General features: G+C 46.6%; 1 protein-coding gene across 1 annotated transcript in view; it reads right to left on the bottom strand.

Annotated features, from left to right (window-relative positions):
- Nucleotides 1-953: 953 nt before the first annotated feature.
- VAT1L (vesicle amine transport 1 like) overlaps nt 954-23,622 on the bottom strand; it is a 178,018-nt gene continuing 155,349 nt past the window's right edge. Inside the window, exons 8-9 of the mRNA XM_003938073.3 lie at nt 9,268-9,351; nt 954-3,691 (exon numbers count right to left, since the gene is read on the bottom strand). Coding sequence (XP_003938122.1) covers nt 3,593-3,691; nt 9,268-9,351 — 183 coding nt within the window. The 3' untranslated portion in view covers nt 954-3,592. The remainder of the gene's footprint in view (nt 3,692-9,267; nt 9,352-23,622) is intronic.

Consider the following 23,622-nt stretch of genomic DNA (forward strand, 5'->3'; position numbering starts at 1 on the left):
GGAGGCAAGAGTGTGCTTTGAAATTGGTGAGTTGTAGCTCTGTCACTTACTAGCGTGTGATCTTGCACAAGGCCACAAGCTCCCCATATTTCAATCTTGTCACCTGTATGTGGACATAATGATAGACCTTACCTCTCAGAGCTGTGGGGAGGGCATGTGAATTAATAAGTGGACAGTTTTCAGCAACATGTGCCTTATAACTGTTTGGCATTATTGTTATTCTATATTTATCTGTATCATCACTGTCATCCTGATCATAGGATAGTTTTTATGGTTTTGTTTTGTTTTCCTGAGACAGAGTCCTGTTCTGTTGCCCAGGCTGGAGTGCAGTGGTGTGATCTCGATTTGCTGCAATGTCTGCCTTTTGGGTTCAAGTGATTCTCCTGCCTCAGCCTCCCGAGTAGCTGGGATTAGAGGCATATACCACCACACCCAGATACTTTTGGTATTTTTGGTAGAGATGGGGTTACACCGTGTTGGCCAAGCTGGTCTCGAACTCTTGGCCTCAAGTGATCCACCGGTGTCGGCTTCCCAAAGTGGTGGGACTACAGGTGTGAGCCACCATGCCTGGCCCATAGGATGTTTTCAATAGTTTTTTTTTTTTTTTTTTTCTTCTTTTACCTAATGGTTTTACTTTCTAGGTGGAGGGAACCTGAATTGGTTTTAAAGGCTTTTCTCCTCTTAACTCCTGTTTTCTTTTTCTTTTCTTTTCTTTTATTTTTGAGATGGAGTTTCGCTCTTGTTACCCAGGCTGGAGTGCAATGGCGCGATCTCGGCTCACCACAGCCTCCGCCTCCTGGGTTCAGGCAATTCTCCTGCCTCAGCCTCCTGAGTAGCTGGGATTACAGGCACACGCCACCATGCCCAGCTAATTTTTTGTATTTTTAGTAGAGACGGGGTTTCACCATGTTGACCAGGATGGTCTCGATCTCTCGACCTTGTGATCCACCAGCCTCGGCCTCCCAAAATGCTGGGATTACAGGCTTGAGCCACTGCACCCGGCCCTAACTCCTGTTTTCTTTATGGGGTCTTTAGTTTCTCATCTGGAGATGATCCTACCAGGTTTTTAACTTTTCCTTTTTCAGTTCCCCATTCTTTGCATATTTAATAGTGCGACTGCTTATCCAGCAATGATGTATGTGGAATAACAGATGCCAGGCAAGGTTTGGCTATGCTGAATACTTTATATTTTTGTGTAAACATAATTTGCTTTGTAGGCACAATATAACAAAAGCTCTAAAGCCACGAAGACATTAGACAATATTTCAGTTCACTTCAATCAAGCTTAAATTACAGAGAAGCCTTCACAGTTCCTTTAAGGCAGACTGAGACATTCTTTACACTTCTTCAGAAATGACAATCAAGAGACAGGGAAGAAGGTGCTTAAAATGAGAGCACATTGAACAATTAACTTGTGTCCCCCCAATCTTCATGGCAGAAATTGGTCTTAGTGGTCAAACTCTAGTTTCCTCATTCTGTATGGAGAGGAATGAGTTTTCTTTAACCACCTGGCATAATTTGTGATTACTGGATTAACTTTGCTAGTTGGACAAACCCAAACCAAATCAATTTGGAGGGGATGCCTTTTTATACCTCTCCTCTGCACATAACGAAGATGTGAATTCTGACTGTAGCTGAGTTCCCACTTTTCTGGGGGAAGGACAGCCCTAATATGGCCAATGGCTCTTTACTTCTTCAGCTCTGGAAAATGCCACTTCAGCCCAACTTACTAGGAATGCCACTTGGATGCTGGTTATCCTTAGGGGACTCCCTTTTCAGCATGGTTATGGGAGAAACAACCAATAATATAGCACTTAGCAAAGGTAATAGGGGAACAAATTCCCCATTATCTCTCTGAAGATACTGGCCCAGAACTGGTGAGTCCTGGAGTAGGAAGGAAAGACGATGTTGGTGTCCTCTTTTGGGATACTCACATCACTTGGTTCCTCAGATGACAGCACCCTTTCTGGTCTTCATGTTTTATACACACATTCACCATGAGGAGAAACTCTTCAGATAAATATTTGGCATACATAAGTCATCATAAGCTTAGGATAGGAAAAAGAACATGATGAATGAGGTGACATTTGCTACAAAGGGACTTTGGAAAACAGACAGGTAATTGCTAAGATGCATTCATTCCTACCACTGGGGAAAGGGTTGGGTCCACCCTAAGGCTTGTTGGTGGAGAAACTGGGCAACGTGAAAGCCCTTTGATATTTTTCAGAACACAAAGAAAGTTGGGATACCAATCCCATGAACTCCTAGTATTTTCGGATTGGTCTGTGAGTGATAAAGTTAACCATTTTAGCCAAAAGGACTGGAAGGAGGGAATGAGGAGCTCCACTGGGGGAGACATTGGGATTCCTTTTCTTTCTCAAGGGCAGCTATTTTCATCTCTCAAGCACAGTCAAATGGCATGGGAGTGGGGTTCCTAAGGAGCTGAAAACCTGAACAAGGTGTGTAAGCAGGTGGCTTGGTCCTTGGTTGCCCAGGAGCCACGGCACTGAAGATTCTGCACCAGAGGTTTATCTATGGGAGGGGAGGAAGTGTACATCTGGGACCAGATGCTGAATATACACCTTTTGTATCACTAGAGTTGGTCACATGTTGGCACATGCTTTGGCACGGAAGGAGATACTCACTGATTTTTCTACCTGTGGTCTGCAAGGGAACTCTTCTTCCTTGGGGGATCCATGGTCAGAGTGGTCACTTTCCACCAGCAATTGAAAATTGCAGAATTGGTAATGGAGGTGGCAAGCATGCAAACACCAGCAATTCTCAGGAATGACTTCTGAATGCGTCTTGTGTGTGGTGAGTTTTCTTAAAATAAATATGGAGCAGGAACAATCCTGCTGATGAGATGTGTTTTGGAGGAGAAATCTACATGGCAGGTCCTCAAACGCATGCTGTTGACCCACTTGTCTACTGTAAAAAACCTATACCCGCCTCCCTGTGTTTATGGATAAGAACCAGTGGAAGGGTCAAACACTGAAGCAGGGTAGAAGAGAATGGCTCAAACTTTTGACCCTCGTTGTCTCTTAAATGGAGAGAGAAAAAGCACTACTAGGAGAGTTTCTAAATTTGTGGGCTCATGAAAACATCTCCTGACCTACTCTCTTTCTGCCGGCCAAATTGGCAAGTGTTCTCATCAGAGGCAAGGGTGGCCGGCAGCGAAAGAGTGTCATTGGCCTGAAGAGTTCTAGGAGCTAGACAGGGCTCTGTGATAACACCTTTCCATCCAAACTGGTCTTTCCCCGTGTCTGGTCTCTTAGGCATAGAGCGCGGGGCTTGTATTAATTTGCAAGGCTGTTCTAGAACTGTCAAGAAGAACCCACAGACAGACGGTTTTGATGCAGGGGAGAGGGGAGTGTGTAATACGCAGATAGAGGGACATAATACTGCATGGAATGGGATTGGCACTTAATCTCAAAAAACAACAGTGATCAACAGCTTTTTAGCTCAGCTGACTGCAGACAAACACGACACGCACTGGACTACAGCATTTGTTCACTGGGGCACAGAAGAGTTTGCTCAGCCAGGTCCTCTTCTTGCAAACCGCCTTTCACATTCTCCCATCTGGGTTCCTGGGTTACTGGATAAAGGGCATCCGCTCCTTGTTCTCGCTGTCTCCCTCGTGGTCCTCTTCTTCTTCCCCTGCCTCACTGGTCTCTGTGCTGTCATTGGCCATCTGTAATTCAAAAGAGGATGTTAGTGAGGGCTGTGCAACCTGGCCCCGTCATCTCTGAGCATCTGAGGACGTCCCATGGGAGGACTTCTTGGGGGCTGGGAGCTGGGGTTGCTTGTTTCCTTGGAAGGCAGCATGGTATTAGCCATCATACGACAGGCACCCCAAGAGAGGGTGCTAAGATAAGGATTTGAATGTAAGTATCTGGAATTTAGGAGATGATCCCAGGAAGTACTAACAGAGGAGTGAAGAAATGAGACAGAAAAGGAGAAGAATCTAAGGCAGAGTATGTAGGTAAGTTGGTTCCTGTGTTGGCAGTGGGACTGAGTCCTGCTGGGACCTCTGAGAGACCCTATGGGGCACATCTTAGAGTCTGTCCTTCTGCGGAAGGAGGAAACCTCAGTATGGCTGACGTCTGTTCTCAGGGGAGGTGAGTTATCTCTCTCTCACGCAGGTTCTGTGCAAAGAAAGCATGCTCTGGTGACCAGAGTTAGCTCTGAGGCAGTCGGGGGGCAGGTGCCCATGAAAGGAAGCCCCTGGAATGCAGGGGACCCGATTGCCAAGGGGAGATGGGAGGGGTATTGAGAATATCAGCTGCACTGAGCCACCAGGGTTGAAGTCCTGATGCCGTCGCTTAGGAGGAGCAGATACAACAACCAGAACAAAGGTGTATTTATCTACTTTTAGCTCTCTGTTCCCCTACTGGAATACAGTTTCTGGGAGGAGAGGGATTTTGCCTGGCTCCTTTTCTTTTGTTGATCACTGGTACCTGGCATAGTTAGGATTGCCCCTCTGGGCCTTCCTTTCCTCCGTCATTACAGTGGCGGTAAATCCACCTGCCTTATAAAGTTGTTATAAGAACCAGGTGAAAGAACATGGAGTAATGTCCCTAAAGAGTCCAGCAAAAGGCTGAGCATGAGAGAGGCTCCGAACAAATTAGTTCTGTTCATTAACATCCCCCTGCCAGAGCTATGCCTCAGATTTCCGTTCTAAGCTCCTAGATCTCGGTTGGGCCCCAGGTCTCCCAAACTTGAGTCCCCACCTGCATCACAGCTTATTCTGACAAACAAGCATTTGGTCCCTGAATTTCAGCCCACCCCGTGTTCTCTGACCCGAAGCTGGGCTTTTCCCCTTGACCACGCACGTGCAATGCCTTCTCCCTGGAATGTCATCCCTCCACTCCATCAGCCCAGTCCATGCCTACTTTTCCTTCAGAGCTAATCCTACTACCTTGGGAAAGCCTTTCCAAAGTTCCCGAACTGGAACAATCTCCCTATTATGAGCTTTCGTGGCCCAAACACCTCTTCTTCGTAGCACTGATCAAGAGTTGCACTGTCCCATTTATACGACTGGCTCATGGACCAGTGTCCGTCTGTCCCTGCCAAACTGTAGACACCGCAGGAGAGGACCAGGTCTCTGCAGTTTTCTTCCCCGCAACTAGGTACCTGTGCAGTAAGTGCTTTCAGGATAACGTAGAACTAGCCAAATACGGGAGGGGAGGAACTGTGCCTGTCCATTAGTAGTCTATTATAATACATAGTCACCGTTATGCCAGTTTGCTCACAAACATTGGTCCTTTTAATCTTCTCAATGACTCTATGAAGCAGTAGCAATCGTAGTAATTATTGTTAGCTCTGTTCTACAGCAGTGGAAAGGGAGACACTGAGATAATGTACCCGCAGACGTCATAAGGGCAGCAGAGGTCAGGAGCCTTCAGGAAAGGCCAACCTTGTTCACTAGGGCACTGGTCAGATGGCCAGGACTGGGGCAGGGCTGCCCTCTGGTACTGTGGGGTCTAGAGGCAGCAGTTCTGCCTTTGCTCTGACCCCATGACCCATCATAGGATGAGTTCCGACTTCACTTTCGCCCAGCCTCATCAAGAGGAGGCTCTGAGCAGGAGAGACTCCACTTTTAGGGCTTCCCAGGAAATTCACTTCTGGAGCTGTCAATAACAATCGACTTCCCCTGCTTGGTTGCTGCCCCGTGCCTTGTAGCCCAGACTATTCTAGAGGAGCGGTGTGTCCTGCAGCATGCTGGCTTGGCAGATTCAAGACTGAGGGAGGGCTGCGAGGGGTCATGGCCAGGCACGGTGGCTGACGCCTATAATCCTAGCACTTTGGGAGGCCAGCGTGGGCAGATAACTTGGGGTCAAGATTTCAAGACCAACCTGGCCAGTAGGATGAAACCTCATCTCTTCTAAATATACAAAATTTAGCCAGGCATGGTGGTGTGCACGTGCAATCCCAGCTACTTGGGATGGGGAGGCAGGAGAATCACTTGAACCTGGGACGTGAAGGTTGCCGTGAGCCGAGATTGCACCACTGGACTCCAGCCTGGGCAACAGAGTGAGACTTTTTTTTTCTTTTTCTTTTTTTTTTTGAGACGGTGGCATTTCAGTAGGAGAGAGGTGCCTCCGACCCCTCCTCCGACAGCTGCTGAGTGGACAGTGGCACATCCTCCTGAACCTGGACCTTGTGTTTTTCCTCTTCCTTCAAGTGCTAACCCTAAAATGACCTCACTGGACCCCTCCTGCATCTCCACATCTTCCATTTAACCTGACTACACGCTCCCTCTCCTTCAAGTCCACTCTTTGCCTAAACGGGCCACAGCCTCTCTTCTACCCCGTGGTTGCTCCGAATACCCACTCTCTACTGTCTTTTTGTTTATTTTGGTCCCAGGGATAAAAGCCTTCAGGAGGGTCAGGCACGGTGGCTCACACCTGTCATCCCAGCACTTTGGGAGGCTGAGGTGGGTGGATCACTTGAGGTTAGCAGTTTGAGACCAGCCTGGTCAACATGGTGAAACTCTGTCTCTACTAAAAATACAAAAATTAGCTTGGTATGGTGGTGCATGCCTGTAATTCCAGCTACTTGGAAGGCTGGGGCAGGAGGGTCACAGGAAGCCGGGAGGCAGAGGTTGCAGTGGGTTGAGATTGTGCCACTGCCCTCGAGCCTGGGCTACAGAGTGAAACTCCATCTCAAAAAAGAAAAAAGCGGGCCGGACACGATGGCTCAAGCCTGTAATCCCATCACTTTGGGAGGCTGAGGCGGGTGGATCACAAGGTCAAGAGATCGAGACCATCCTGGTCAACATGGTGAAACCCCGTCTCTACTAAAAATACAAAAATTAGCTGGGCATGGTGGCGCATGCCTGTAATTCCAGCTACTCAGGAGGCTGAGGCAGGAGAATTGCTTGAACCCAGGAGGCGGAGGTTGCGGTGAGCGGAGATCGCGCCATTGCACTCCAGCCTGGGTAACAAGAGTGAAACTCCGTCTCGAAAGAAAGAAAAAAGCCTTCAGGAGGTTCAGAAACAAGGACAATGACATTGTCACCCCCACACATGTTGTGTGTGGCACAGGCAGTTCCTGTGCTTTCACCCAGAAAGGTGGGCTTTTCAGCATCTGCTCTGGTAAGAATCCCCGCTTGGTAAGACAGGCCTTTCTACCAGCCCAAGGACTTGGCAGCAACTCATGTGTAATGAACACAGGAGCATCCCGGAGTGGGAAATTGGTGCCAATATTTTGCTTGAAAGCAGTCTGTTTCTAGGATGGCCCTAGAGCCTGTCTGCCTTCTACAAATGGGGCTGAAACAGACTTGGTCATATGTTTGAAGGGTATACAGTAGGTGTACAGGAGACTCAGGATCCTTGCCAGCCCCTCCCCAACCTTGTCCTCTATTCTTCTTTGAACAGTCCTGGAGCATAGTAAGCATTTAATAAGCTACAGCCATATAGTGTCAGTTACTTGATGAGAGGGCATCTTACAATGGTGACATTGTCCTTCGTTGAATGAAATGACTGTCATACCAAAACTGCATTATGGTTACAAAAGTCATGGAAATAGTTTTAAAGTACACACATTGGCTGGGCACAGTGGCTCATGCCTGTAATCCCAGCACCTTAGGAGGCCAAGGTGGGTGGATCACCTGAGGTTGGGAGTTCGAGACCAGCCTGACCAACATACAGAAACCCCATCTCTACTAAAAATATAATATTAGCTGGACATGGTGGCACATGCCTGTCATCCCAGCTATTTGGGAGGCTGAGGCAGGAGAATCGCTTGCACTCAGGAGGCAGAGGTTGCAGTGAGCCGAGATCACACCACTGCACTCCAGCCTGGGGCAACAAGAGTGAAACTCCATCTCAAAAAAAAAAAAGACACCTTGGATGACAATATGCAAAAACATTTTAGTTCATTCTCTTTTTTCAAAGAATGGATGCAGCTTCAAGAATGAATGTATATAAACAAACAAGAAACCTTTCCTATTTTCTTTGTTAAAGATGACCTGGAACTTAGTACATATCGGACAATGCTTTATGAATGCCATTCTAACTGACTTTTGAGAACTTATCTCCAATTTACAGACAGGGGATCAAAGCTGAGTGGTCAACTTTCTGAGGTCATAAACAGGGGCTCAGGGTTTTGAATCCATGCAGTCAGATAGCCCAGGCACTACCACTCCCCTGCATGTTCCCTCCTTTAGAGGCCCTGGGACGAACAGGTGGGGCATGAATTTGACATGCTATACTCCTGGTGGCATCCCTGGGATAGAGGGTTTTGTCCTTGTAAGGAAAAAAAAAAAAATCACGGCTGGATATGGTGGCTGATGCCTACAACCTCAACATTTTGGGAGACAGAGGTAGGCAGATTGCTTACACTCAGGAGTTGGAGATCAGCCTAGGCAACGTGGTGAGACCCTGTCTCTAAAAAAAAAATATATATATATAATTAGCTGGGCATGGTGGTGCTTGCCTGTAGTCTCAGCTACTCAAGGGGCTAGGATCACTTGAGCCCAGGAGGTGAAGGGTGCAGTGAATTGAGATAGCGTCATGACATTTCAGCCTGGATGACAGAGTGACACTCTGTCTTGAAGAAAAATAAAGCCAGGTGCAGTGGCTCATACCTGTAATCCCAGCATTTTGGGAGGCCGAGTAGGGCAGATCATGAGGTCAAGAGATCGAGACCATCCTGGCTAACATGGTGAAACTTTCGTCTGTACTAAAAATACAAAAATTAGCCGGGCATGATGGCGCACTGCTGTAGTCCCAACTACTCTGGAGGCTGAGGCAGGAGAATCGCTTGAACCCGGGAGGAGGTTGCAGTGAGCCAAGATCATGCCACTGCACTCCGGCCTGGTGACAGAGTGAGACTCCATCTCAAAAACAAACAAACAAACAAAAACCAAAACCTCAATGGAACCAACAGGGAGCATCTCAGAGGCCGCTGGCATCATTCTGTTAGGAACATGAATGTGACATCATTGAAATTTTCCAGAAGTTTCTCCCAACAGCTAGCAGCTATAATAGACAGGTCTATCGTTTCTATGCTTTCATAGAAACAAATGCCTGTGCCTTCAGATTGCTTTGATATCCTCTCACTGAAGCACTGGCCTTTCCTTTTCAGCGTTCATCTCAGTTTGTGGTGAATCCCTCCTGTGTGAAATCATTTGATTACCCCTGGTCCCCTCCACTAGCCCACAAGCTACTTGTACTTCCTTCTACCCACCCTGTACTGCATCTGATTCACCCGTGGTGCATCTCTCATGTGGAACTGAACAGTCTCCTCTTGCTTTTCACTCACCAGTGGAGTTGGAGTCTTTTCTACATCCAGAATTAACTTGCCAATGTTCCCTCGGTCATGGATCCGCTGCATGGCCTCTTTGACCTGCGAGACAAGGTAACCAACAAACAGGTGCTGGTTAGGTGAGATGCTGCCCAGGTGAAAAGGGGGCTTGGACGACGCAAACTGTCGAGTGACCATCAGAGGGCGCTGCGGCTCAAGCTTAGAAGCTAGAGGGCGCTGTTGGGCGGTAGGGTGCAAATAAATTCTGGCTGTCATTCACACACCCTTATCTTGTGCAAACATCTTCTGGGTCGATAAAATGAGGGTGACAGCTCTTGAAATAAGTAGATGTACATTTCTCTAAAAGGCTGGGGGGAAGGCTCTCTGGAGTTCTGGGAGTTACATGCTTTAGGGTGGCAGGGTGTATTGGTCAGATTACATTTTGACTAATACAAATACTTTCCGAAGGTGGTTTGTGCCCTGCTGACTTCCATGTTATTCAATTCTGATGTACATTTGGGCTAAGTGGACCCATTACCCAAGGCTGAACTGCATTGAGGAAAATTCTCATGATTCTGGTTACTGGGAGATGTTGTCTCTGCCTCGGCGGGATTTTCCCCGAACACTCTAGAATTCTTCCCAGAAAAGAGGGCCTACTGTTGCCTTTCAAATGTTAGGGGCCTTGCCAGGCCAACAGGTGGCTCCTGGGACCCTCTGAAATAGCAAGGGTGTTGCAGAATCCAGTTTGCATTTTGAGGATCTCATTCTATTGCCACGTGGAATTCCAACTGTTGAGGTGGAGTTGGGGAGGCATGAGAGTTCAATGAAATCCAGAAAGGGCAACACGGAGCTGAGTACTTGGCCCAGGCCCATGCTTCACATCTCAGTGAAACCTAAATGGAAATGCCACATCACTTAATTAAGGAGGGAAAAAAAAAAAAAAAAAAAAAAGCCAGGTGCGGTGGCTCACGCCTGTAATCCCAGCCCTTCAGGAGGCCGAGGTGGGCGGATCACAAGGTCAAGAGATTAAGACTATCCTGGCCAACACGGTGAAACCCTGTCTCTACTAAAAGCACAAAAAAAAAAAAAAAAAAAAAAAAATTAGCTGGGCATGGTGGCACACGCCTGCAGCCCCAGCTACTCGGGAGGCTGAAGCAGGAGAATTGCTTGAACTGGGGAGGTGGAGATTGCAGTGAGCCAAGATCGCGCCATTGCACTCCAGCTTGGCGACGGAGCAAGACTCCGTCTCAGCAAAGAAAAAAAAAGTGAAAAGAAAAGAAAGTTTCAATAGATCTAGCCTAAATATTTTTTCTGAAGTCTCAAGTTTTTAAGTATGTGTGCTCATACATTCAGTCCACAAATATTCATTAAAATGTTGCTTCTAGGCCAGTCACTATGGTCAAACAAAATTAAAAAGCAAGATAGTGCCTGCCTTTGAGGAACTCACCCTGTGGCTGACTGACAGAGCAGCTGTTTGTGTATGAAAACCAAAGCCTTCTCACTTGGATAACAACTTGACACAGCCTTTAAAATGTTTGCGTTCTAATTGCTTTTCTGGAACTTTATCCTAAAGACCTAATTCAAATTAGGGGGGAAAAATTTACTACACAAAAGGTAACACAAGTACAGTATTGCTTTTATGGCAAAACACTGAAGCAACTTACATGCCCCAGAGTTAAGGGGATGGGTAAGCAAACAATGGCTCTCACATTTATCTACTGAAAGGAAATCATATGTGACAGCTAAAGGATATAAAGATACCTAGAGCTAGTTACAGAGAACACGCAGCACGATTAAACATTGTAATACAGTTAAGTGAGAACTGACATGATATTTAAAATACTTTAATCTGTATTTCTGTAAAAATACACATACTCTAACATAACTAGAATGGGATATGGATACATGATAAAACATTATGTAGAAGAAATGGATGCCTTCTAGCTTTGGTGTTTGGTAACATGTTATCAAATCAGTATTTAAATTAAAGGCATTTTTAAATGCAGTCTTTGGATAACTTGGTAATGGTCAGAATCAACCCATTTTTGGGGCGGACAAGGATGATCTGTTGCCTTGGCTGGAGTACAGGGGTACAATCCCAGATGACTGCAGGTTCGACCTTCTGGGCTTAAGCCATCCTCTCACCTCAGCCTCCCGAGTAGCTTGGGATTACAGACAAGCGTTGCCATGAGCTCAGCTAATTTGATTTTTCCTTTTTTTTTTTTTTTTTTTTTTTTTTCAGTAGAGATATGGTTTTGCCCGGGTACCCAGGCTGCTCATAAGCTCTTGATCTCAAGTGATCCTCCCCACGTGGCCATAAGTGCTGAGATTACAGGCATGAGGTACAATGCCTGACCTTGATCTCTGACTACTAATATCATGCGATTGTTAAATTTCTTGGCCCTAATACATCATCCAGTACATTGCTTTTATTTTTGTAGTGAACACTGCTTTTCTTTTTCTTTTTCTTTCTTTCTTTCTTTTTTTTTTTTTTTTTTTGAGACAAAGTCTCGCTCTTATTGCCCAGACTGGAGTGCAATGGTACGATTTTGGCTCACTGCAACCTCCACCTCCCGGGTTCCAGTGAGTGTCCTGCCTCAGCCTCCCAAGTAGCTGGAACTAAAGGTGCATGCCACCAAACCCAGCTAATTTTTTTTTTTGGTATTTTTTGTAGAGATGAGTTTCACCATATCGGCCAGGCTTGTCTTGAACTCCTGACCTTGTGATCCGCTCACCTTGGCCTCCCAAAGTGCTGGGATTACAGGCATGGGCCACCATGCCCAGCCGTGAACATTGCTTTTCAAAGGGTTTTCACATTTGTTCATAATAATAGCTGCTACTCACTGAGAATCTTCATATATTGTAATGGACAGCTTCTAAAATGGTCGTCAGTAACCCCCACTGCCTGGTCCTCATCCCCTTCCTTTGAATGTAGGCTGGACCTAGTGACTTGCTTCTAAGCAACAGAATAGAGCAGAAGTGATTGTATGTCAGTGTCACAGACCATGGCTTCCATCTTGCGGTCCCTCTTCCTCTGACTATTGATGCTTCCTTGTTCTGATGACTTGAACTGCCATGCTACCTACGGAGAGGTCCACATGGCAAGAAACTGAGGGCAGACCCCAGCGAACAGTCGGTGAGGAACAGATACCCTCAGTCCAAATGCCCCTGAGGAACTGAATCCTTGCAACAACCACTGCCAGAGCTTGGAAGCAGACCCTTCCCAGTTGAGACCACAGCCCCGGCTCATACCTTTGTCAGACACATTTGAGGCAGAGCAACTGTGTTCTGAGTGAGGGCTAGGAAATGAGGCTGGGACTTGCTGGGCTGCATTCACAGGAAGTTAGGTATGCCTAGCCTCTAGATGTTTATGGTTAAGGGAACAGATTCATAGTGTTTACTCAACAGACCCAGACTTGGGAGTGTCCCGATACCTTGATATCTTTAGCAGAAGCATTCCTAATTTTGCTTTAAAGGTAATATCAGACCGGACACAGTGGCTTATTCCTGCAATCCCAGCACTTTGAGAGGCCAAGGTGGGCACATCATTTGAGGTCATGAGTTTGCGACTAGCCTGAGCAATGTGGTGAAATCCCATCTCTACTAAAAATACAAAAGTTAGCTGGGTGTGGTGGTGCACACCTGTAATCCCAGCTACTTGGGAGGTGGAGGCAGGAGAATTGCTTGAACCTGAGAAGTGGACGTTGCAGTGGGCTGAGATTGCACCACTGTACTCCGGCCTAGGAGACAGAGCGAGACTCTCTCTCTCTCTCTCTCTCTCTCTCTCTCTCTCTCTCTCTATATATATATATATATATATATATAAATATTCTTGCAAAATACAGTAATCAAGAAAATTACTCCTTGCTGGGTGCCGAGGCTCACACCTGTAATCCTAGCACTTTGGAAGGCCAAGGCGGGTGGATTGCCTGAGCTCAGAATTTCAGGACCAGCCTGGACAACACGGTGAAAACCCGTCTCTACTCAAATATGCCTGTAGTCCCAGCTACTCAGGAGGCTGAGGCAGAATTGCTTGAATCCGGGAAGTGGACGTTGCAGGGAGCTGAGACTGTGCCATTGCACTCCAGCCTGGGTGCCAGAGTGAGACTCCGTCTCAAAAAACAATTCTTTATTACAAACCCTTGTAACGGAGCACATGTCTCCATGATCATTTTTATCCTATATATTAACGAGCATCGCACCCAGGGTGAACATGCTCTCCTCTTACTTTCAGGACTGCCCTGTTCTGTCTATGGAGTAGCTATTGTTTCACTTCTTTACTTTCTTAACAAACTTGTTTTGCTTTGCACTGTGGAGTCACCCTGAATTCTTTCTTGTGTGAGCCCCAAGAGCCCTCTCTTGGGTCTGGATCAGGACCCCTTTCCCATGATTTCAGACTTGTAAGAATCAAATGAACCAGTGAAGCCATGCCCACATTGCTCACTCACAGAAACTGGGAGATCCTGAGTGCCTCTGTTTTGTGAGGGTAAATGCAGTAATAGACAGCTAATAGATTCTAATCTTATGTGCATTAATTCTTACTTTGCAAAATATATACCCATTTTACAGATGAGTACCCTGATGCTCAAAAACAGAAGCGATTTGTCCCAAGATGATGTAGTTATCTGTGACAGAATTGTGGTTGAAACTCAGGGCTGCCAGATTTCAAAACCAAAGCTCTTTCCCAATTCTGCCTGGTCCGTACTGCCTCGTTGGCTCTCAAAGGCAGAGGAACGTGGCAGAAACATCATGGCTCCACAGCTTGCAGTTACTTGTCACCCTGGCAAGTCATTAGCATCTGAAAACTCCTTGGAGACGAGGAATAACTTTTCAGCTGCCTCTCCAATAAGACAGAGCCCAGGGAAATAGAAAAGCTGTTTTCTCACCAGTCAAAGCTTATTGTGATGCCAGGAGAAAAAGCCCCCTGCAGGGCAGCATCTAATCTGCATGGTTTTTGGATATTTCTTTCTGAAATGAACTGACTCCTTGAAGTCCCTTATGGAAAGGTTGGATAAAGGATTACAAGTATTTCCAAGAGGACATTTAATTAGCCTGACCCCCTAATCACGCTGTTTGAATTTCTATCCTCTTCTTAGGCTGCTCTTAGAGATGGAAAAAAGAGCCTTTCTGATGACAACGTTGAAGGAAAGAAATGATACTGTTTCCGTTTAATTCTTTCTTAGGCCACCGTGTGAAGCACTTTGCATACGTTGCTTCCTTTTATCCACACACCAAGCCTGTTAGCTGAGTGTTTACATTAGTTTCACAGATGAGAAACCCGATGATAAGCTGAGTTAAGCATCACAATAATTAGCTGAGTTAAGCAACACAGTTTCACACATGAGACGCCCAATGATTAAAAACTCCAAGGGTCTTGCCTCTGGCTGCCCATCTGAAAGGTGGTGAGAATCAGGGGGGAATTGAGAGGGCAGCTTCCCCTTGACAGGGCTCTGTTATTGACACCCCAAACTGCCCTCAAATGACACCCTGGCAAAGCAAAGTCTGCAAAAAGAGACATTGCTCCCAAATTACCATTTATAAGTGGAGGCACCCTGGCAGGGGTGACAGTGCCCAGAAGGTGGTGGTGACGGCCTCCAGAAAGCTCAGTAGCACACAGCAGACTTGTCTTCTCTGTTGCAACTGTCAGAGGTGTGCTTTTCTTTAAGTACTCTTCTGCTTAAAACCTTTCCCCACTGTATTAAAGAGAATTGTCTAGTAGATAGATCGACGTTGCCTAATACTATTGCCACTAGTCAATGTGGCAGGTGAGCATTTGAAATTTGCCTAGTGAAAACTGCCAAAGCGCTGTCAGTATAAAATTCACACCAGACTTCACAGGCTTCATCATCGTAATGAAGAGGCAAACTATCTCAGTAAGAACTGTTGACATTTATTTCATGTCGAAATAGCAGTGATTAAAATTATTTGAGTTTTTTCCCTTTGAGACGGGGTTCCGCTCCGTCGCCAGCCTGCAGTGCGGTGGCGTGGTATCGGCTGCAGCCTCCACCTCCTGGGTTCAAGCAATTCTCTTGCCTGAGTCTCCCCAAGTAGCTGGGACTACAGGCGCGTGTCACCACACCCAGCTAATTTTTGTATTTTTAATAGAGACAGGGTTTCACCATGTTGGCCAGGATGGTCTCAATCTCCTGACTTTGTGATCCACCTGCCTGGGCCCCCAAAATGCTGGGATTACAGGCATGAGCCACCATGCCCGGCCCTGTCTGTAGCTTTTAAAACATGGCTAGAAACCAGAAAATCTAAAACTTTGCATGTGGCTCACATTAAAATCCTGCTGAACAGCACTGGACTACATGGTTCTGGAGCTGGTAACTGCTTTTTCTAGCTTTATTGCTTTTCTTCACCTCTTAGTGCAGTCTCATGCCCACCATTTACAACTGAGCTGAAGTGCACTGGGCGCTCTGCACTGTGTCTCTGTATACACTGGGTGCCTTTCTGGAGTGCCCTGGTCCTGAGCTACCTTGGATTGGTCTTGCAGCTGTTGACTTGGATGTGAGCTCTTCTAAGCATTTGCCCTCACCCCCAGCCTCTCAGACTGGCCCAAGCCCTTCTCCCTTCACGCCTCAGTCAGCTAGTTATGCAACCCTACCCCAACCTTGTCAATTACACATCAGCCTCTGCTCTCCATGGCAAATCGACAGAACAGCGCCATCTAAAATACAAAGGAAACCACAAATGTGGCTAAAATTTTTCCAATTAACCAGTTAAGAAATGTAAAAAACTGGTGAAATTTAATAACATTTTCTTTAACCAAATATATCTAACATGTTACTGCAATGTATACTCAATTAAGTAATAATTTACACTTTTTTTGGGGGGACTGTCTAGAATCTAGGGTATATTTTACACTGAGTAAATCTCGATTCAGAAGAGCCATACTTGAAATGCTCAGTGGCTTCCCGTGGCTCATAGCTCGTAGCTACCATATTGGGTATTGCGGCTCTGTATGGGCAGGACAATGGTGTCTACCTCAGAGTCCACAGTACAAAGAAGCATCTGTCACACAACAGCTTCTAGGATGAATCCATGAACGAACACGTGGATATGTGGAGAAAGTGAGATGCCATGTGGCTGAGCCTCACTTAGAGGCCATTGTCCTGCCTACTCCACATCCTAGAGCCCCTGACCTGGGCAGCTATCTCTTGGTGGCCTGCTCAGTGCAGCCTGGGTGGCCCAGCAGAGTCTGTTCATAATCAGGACCATGGTCCCACACACAGTCTGAGGCTCCACTGCCAGCTGTGTGGCTGGGCAGATCTGGCCTCGGCAGCTGATTTTCCAGGGCTGGGATTCTACGTGGACTCAGGCCATCTCCAACAGAGCTGGTTTCCCATCCAGACAGTGGAGGGAGGAAATCTGAGTCATGGTATTCAAGTGCTTCAGGATGCCCACATTCTAAGCTCAGAGGACATCTGGACTTTCTCTGACACTTCTGGTCTCTGGGAGGCCACTTTGATAGCTTCCCAAGTGGACGGTGGCAGGAGGCGGTGCGAACATTCCAGGGCTGAATCCTGGCTCTGCTTTGACTTGGTAATGTCATTCTGACAAGCGGCTTCCTCTCTCTGCATCTCATCTTTCTTATGTTAATGATAATAGCTATACTACTTAATTCATTCATTTGTTCAGTCATTCAACAGAACCAAAGCCCTGGGCCAGGAGCTGAGAGAAACAGATGTGCTCTGTCTGTCCTGGTGGAATCAGTTTTGCTTATTAAATAGGCTTATCGTAATCATAAAAAAATGTGCTGCAAAGGGCAGTATTCCATGATGGGAGAATAGATGGTGAGGGGCTGGGGGAGAGTGACCCATTTAAGATCCCTGGAGTAAGCAGGCAGAATGACCTCACACTCCCAAGACATGCATTCCCTCATCTCCAGAGCCCGAGGATGTGTTTGTTACCTGACTTGGCAAAAGGGACTTTGCAGAAGTGATTAAGCTGAAAATCTGAGATGGGGGATTATTCTGGATTATCTGAGGGCCCCATAGAATCACAATCGTTCTTGCAAGAGGGAGGCAGGAGGGTTAGGCTCAGAGAGCATGTGATGGGACAGGGAACCAGAGGTTGGAGTGATGTCCTGTCGGGAGTGGCCATGAGGAAAGAAAAAAGTGCATGTGGCCCCTGGAAGCTCAAGAAGGAAGGAAATAAATTCTCCCCTAGAGCCTCCATGAGGAATGCAGCCATGCTGACACCTGGATTTTGGGGCAGAACTGTAAGACAATATATTTATGTTATTTAAGCCGTTACATTTGTAACAGCAGCTAATGGGACACAAATACAGGTGGGTTTAAGGAGGTGATGGGTGAGACCTGAAGAGCAGGAAGGAGTGAGCAGTGGAAAAGCTCAGCACTAGGGATTCAGGGAGAGCAGGGAGCATGTGCTTTGGCTCCAGAGGAGTCTGAATCCCACAGGGGATTCTCTAAGAGGAGGAGACAGTGGTGGAGAAAAAAACAAAGGCAGGGGCTGCATCCTGGTGTCTGGAAGTGGACAGCGTGGCGGACCTTGAGGTCCCTAACCAGCCACTATGTGCACCACAGAAGGCCCTTTTGTAAGACTTTGGGTTTTGCTCTGAAGGCCTTCACGAATGGCTAAGGCTACCTCTTAACTTGTGGGATAGCTCATCTCTGATGGCTTCAAATCATTTCTGTGCTGGGAAGTATCACAGCACATCACTTTCCCATGACTTCACCAATATTCCCCTGTTTACCAATTGCATGCCTGTCCTACGAGGACACCAGCCTGTATGTGAAGCCATGGGAGTCTAAGAAGGGATCCAGGCTCCTGCATTCTCTGACTGTGTGTCTTCAGGCAGGTCACCCAGCCTCTTTGTGACACTCTGGGTTTTTTTTCCCCCCTTTACTTTCTGCAAAGTGGAGGTGAGTTTCTGTATCAGTTTCCTGATGTCCAGGAAGAATTTGTTATTCTTGCTGGAATAAATGACCACCAACAGTGACTTGAAACACAAATTTATTATCTTACTGTTCTGGAGGTCAAAAGTTTGAAATGGGTTTTACAGGGTTAATATAAAGGCTCCAGCAGGACTGTATTCCTTTCTGGATTTCTTTCTAGGGAAGAATTCATTTCCTTGGCTTTCCCTTTTTTTTTTTTTTTGAGACAGGGTTTCACCATGCTGGCCAGGCTGGTCTCGAACTCCTGACCTGATGTGATATGACCGCCTCAGCCTCCCAAAGTGCTGGGATTACAGGTGTGAGCCCTGCGCCCCACAGACTTTACAATCTTTACAAGAAGCCCTTGCATTTCACTGCTTGCAGGTCCCTCCCTCTGTTTTCAAAGTCAGGAGGGTAGACCTTCAGATCTCTGACTCTGCCCCTCTTCCTGCCTCCCTCTTTTAAGGACCCAGGAGAACCTCCCCATCCCCAAATCCTTCACTTAATCTGATCTGCAAAGTCCTTTTTTGAATGCGAGGTACCAGATTTACAGGTTCTGGGGATGAGGATGTGGGCATGTTTGGGTGATATTATTCTGTCAGTCTCAGGTTCTCACCCACCTCATAGAACTGACATGAAGATTGAGGGTTGATGTCTGTAAAGCATCTGACAATTACTGGCTCCACTAGAAGCTTCTTTAAGAGAAAACTTGAGGGCCCAGTGCCCTCTACTGGATTTCTGAAAGCCATTTCTGTCATCCTCGCCCAGAACCCTAAGATTGTTTCTTGTTCTTATTTTTGAGGCAGGATCACTAACTGTTGTCCAGGCTGGAGTGCAGTGGCATGATCACAACCCACCACAGGCTCTATCTCTCAGGCTTAAGCAATCATCCTGTCTCAGCCTCCCAAGTAGCTAAGAGTACAGGCACAAGTCACCATGCCTAGCTTTTTTTTTTTTTTTTTTTTTTTTTGAGATGGGATTTCGCTCTTGTTACCCAGGCTGGAGCGCAATGGCGCGATCTCGGCTCACCGCAACCTCCGCCTCCTGGGTTCAGGCAATTCTCCTGCCTCAGCCTCCTGAGTAGCTGGGATTACAGGCACGCACCACCATGCCCAGCTAATTTTTTTGTATTTTTAGTAGAGACAGGGTTTCACCATGTTGACCAGGATGCTCTCGATCTCTTGACCTTGTGATCCACCCGCCTCAGCCTCCCAAAGTGGTAGGATTACAGGCTTGAGCCACCGTGCCCGGCCTTTTTTTTTTTTTTTTTTTTAAGTAAACACAAGGTCTTGCTATGTTGCCCAGGCTAGTCTTGAACTCCTGGACTCAAGTAATCCTCCTGCCTTGGCCTACCAATGTGTTGAGATTATAGGTATGAGCCACTGCTCCTGGACTGTTTCTTTATAGGATGGTCCAACCTACAGTACACTCAAGGCCACTTAATAAAAGGTGGACTCCAACTGGGTTCTGTTGGACTCCCAAGTCCAGAGGAGAGGTTCTACTCTGAGACCTGGGCTTCACTTAGAAGGGGTTACTCTGGCCTTCCTCTGCCTGTGCCCCTACCTATGGCTTGTTTGGTTGGAGCCAAAGGGACAGCCATGCAAAGCAAGCAGCCTCCCCCAGCACAGACACTTCTAGACAATGCTTTGGGTTTCTGGCCTTCCAGAATTCTATTCTCAAATTGCCCCAAGACCACATAGGGGACTTTTTAAAACTATGTTGGCAAGACCCCTCTGGGTGGTGTGGGTGGGACTCTGGGGTGAAGACAGAAAGGGGCTGACCATGGGCTGGGATCCTCCACTTGAACTCTCACCCAGGGCCCTGCAGACGTGAGGGGTGGGCTTGGCTACGGACACGGTGATGATGTGGCATGACTGGCAGGTTCTGGAAATGAGGATGTGGGTATGACGTGGAGACTGAGGAGAGAAGGAATTAAAGATGCTTCACAGCTGACCGCGACGGCGGTGATGCTCTAGAGGTTAGTCCAGCCAGAATGGGCCACCCAGGGAGGGATCTGGCACAATGCAATGACAGGGACAAAAATGATGACAACAATATTCACGTCTGTGTGGCACTTCTATCATTTTTGCTGAGCTTTATTTTGAAACAATAAAACTTAGGTTCCGAGATACTAAGTGTTTCACCTAAGGCCACACAGCTGACAGTGCAGGAGCTGGGAGTAGGGTCAGAAGACAGTGGGGCAAGCCCAGGCATTCTCATTAGACCTGGTTTTCTCTCCAAGAAGACGCTGCATTCAAGTCTAGTGCTGTGTTTGAGATCCTGGCTGGGCGTCCAGGGGAAAATGGCAGGAAATGCCTGAGTATGGGGCTTAGGAGAGAGAATGAGGTTGAAGAGGCCAATCTGGGATCATCCTAAATCAAATAAATAAGCGCGGTGCCGCCTGGATGTGGTGAGTCATGGACTGACCCAGTCCCCAGTGAGAAGAGGGTCACGGAAACCTTGGAGATCATTGGTTTCTTCTCCTACCTCCATCTCCAAAATGTAGATCAGAGACTGAAACAGGCCCAGGGATCTGAGAGCCAGGAGTAGGGCACGGTGAGGGAAGCAGAAGGTGAACAGATCCGAGGGAGGAAGGAGAAAGACCGGCAGAAGGCACTTGAACCTGGGTCATGGTGATTTAGAAAAAGCTGACTCAGCAAAGTGGAGCAGGCACGAGCCAGAGCACAGTGCACCAAGGAGGGCACCCGCGGGCGACACTGTGGAACTCCCGTCGCCAACTCTTCTGCTTCTCTGTGAATAGACGCACAGCCAACAAAGACTCGTTCCCCAAGCCCACCCTTTTTGAAAACTGCCCCAGCTGTTTCTCTCAAGGTTGAAGACCGACAGCAGCACAGAGGCTGCAGCATTTTAAGAGATGCTCTCAGAATGATTAATTTCAAACGATTTCATTCTGGGTTGCTAAACTCCTTCATGCAGAGTTCCTGGTTTGTTTCTTTAGCCCCAGTGGATTGCAACCCATTGGAGTTGAACTCATGTCATCAGTTCATGCTCTCAAGGAAGTCGGCTGGTGTTGAAGACTCAGCACATGACCCATGGGGAAGGTTTAATTGGCTCACCCCATGCGAGCAGAGGAGCAGTGGTCACAGTCGTTTCTGGAGCTGTAGTTTTAGTCATTTCTGTCTGCAACGGAATTAGGAGGGGTGGAGTTCCTCCGAAGCTCAATTAGGGCTGAGGAGGGCTCATGGGCTGCAACCTTGGGGTCTTGATTATCATTAGGGGGTTCCTTCCCTCATCCATTTTCTGGCTTCTGTTCATTCCCCCATGGACTGTATCTCCTGGGCTCCTTGTACCATGGTTTCCAGTTGGCTTTGGAGAATGAAGATACTTCCTCCTCCATTCCTGCCTGGTGATAGGTCTTTGCCTCTTGACAACTACAGCTTGTACAAGGTTCTAGCTTTTTCCCTGCAATCCGTTAATGCCTTTCCTTCCTCATGCCCCTTCAGGCCCAGGGTGGGTAATGCCTTGCTACTATTGCTAATTTCTGGGTATCTCAACAACGCTGTTGATTTCCTTAACTCTGATTTCTTTAGAACCCCAGCTAAGTGTGTTGCTTGCTTCCCGCCAGGGCACTGACTGATATATTTGTCTCCAAGCTTTTTTATTCAACAAATACACTGAGTGCCTATAACTGTTAAGTCCTGGGAAGACAATGGCAAGCAACCAAAATACCTACAAGACCCCCTGAGCTGGTGAGGCTTACAGTCTCATGGAGGCGTGGGTTTCATCAAAGAGTGACTGAAACAAATAAACATTACCACTTGGTAAGATGGTGTTATGAGGATATGGATGGGGATTTAGCTGGTTGGGAAGATCAGGGAGTGACTGTCTGAAGAAATGATAGTTGAGCTGGGATTTAAAGGATGAATGGGGTTTAGCTATGGCAGAGGGGAGAGAAGACCATTCCAAGCAGAGGAAGCAGAATGTGAAAGGAGATACTGAAAAAAGCCAATGGCTTTGGGGACAAAAGAGCCAAAATCGATGTGGGACAAAACTCTGGAAAGGAAGTTGGGGTTACTGCATTCCAAAGAGTTTCCACGACTGCTTGCAAATCCAGAACTTCCTTCCATGCCCCTTCACTTTCTGCCTTCACACTTGGGCCATGAGGGTTCATAATCCTCAGTCTTTGTTTGGGGTTTCATTTAACGATTCCTAATAGCCAACTTCCTTTTCAATGGTGTGAAAGGCACAGAGTCATTAGGGTCCAAATGATACCACTTAATAACTGTAGTACTTGGCTTGTGCTATGAATAATAATAAGCATAGCCATGTTAAAAAGGGGAAAAAAATCAAGATGGATAATTCCATGGACCCCTACGTCTGTTAGATGATAAATTAAATGCTTTGAAAAACAAGAAATGAATAATACCATAATTAAGAAGCTCATCTACCAAAGTCATCTGTGAGATATTCCTCATATTAATAATATCCATCTTTGGGAGGGATTGATGATTATCTAAAATATAAAGTGGGTGTTTAAATGTAACACATTCATTGCAAGTAGGCTTGAGCTCTGGAATTTCTGGCTTTTGCCAAGTAGCTTCTGGACTAAAGTGTGTGAGCCCTAAAATTTTGACTCAAAGGGAAGAGTGACTGGAAATGTAGAACGTCAGGAACCGTGAATTAATCCACTGGAAGGGTAGGGTACAGAAAGGATTCAAACATGCAACTCCTTTTTAAACCAGCTGCATACTGGATCTTTGCAATGATGCAGGGCATAGACTGGGGAAGGCGCAAAGGAGGTGACTGGGGTGCAACATTTTAGGAGGTGTCCATTCTCTGAGTCACACAAGTGCAGGGTAAGCACCTGAAAGTGAGTGCTGCCTTATATTTTATACCCTAGCTGCTTCTCTGGACTCATCCTAGTCTTGGTCTTGCAAGGATGGTTATTATTTTTAAAGGAAGCAAGAAACATCTAACCAGCTAGTATAAGGTAGGTACCTGCCTGGCAACAGGGTAACTAATGGGATTCTCCAAGAAGATTTTTTTTTTTAAGGGTCTATTAGTAGGAACGCTGGCTTACAAGAGACAGAACGTTCTTCGAGGGAGAAGAGATAGCAAAAAGCAAGGCATTGTAATCTGGATGAGCATCTGTTGCTTTTGTGCTGCATCCTTGAATGATACTAAGTCTTTTGATCAAATATACATAAGGGTTCAAATGAATTAAACACTGAACCAAGAGCCAGAATGTTCTGCAGAAATCTAATTCATAATGAAACTAAACTATATATTCTTGTCCTAGTGGATTTCTTTTTTTTTTTTAAGATGGGTTTTCACCATGATGGCCAGGCTGGCCTTGAACTCCTGATCTCAGATGATCCACCCACCTCGGCCTCCCAAAGTGCTAGGATTACAGGTGTGAGCCACTGTGCTTGGCCCCTATTGGATTTTAAACTAAAGCAGATGAAAAAAAATCTGGTGAATTCCCTCTAATGTTTGTTTTAATGAACAATGC

This window comes from Saimiri boliviensis, chromosome 1 (genome assembly GCF_048565385.1).
Source record: "Saimiri boliviensis isolate mSaiBol1 chromosome 1, mSaiBol1.pri, whole genome shotgun sequence".
In the NCBI taxonomy this organism is placed as follows: domain Eukaryota; kingdom Metazoa; phylum Chordata; class Mammalia; order Primates; family Cebidae; genus Saimiri; species Saimiri boliviensis.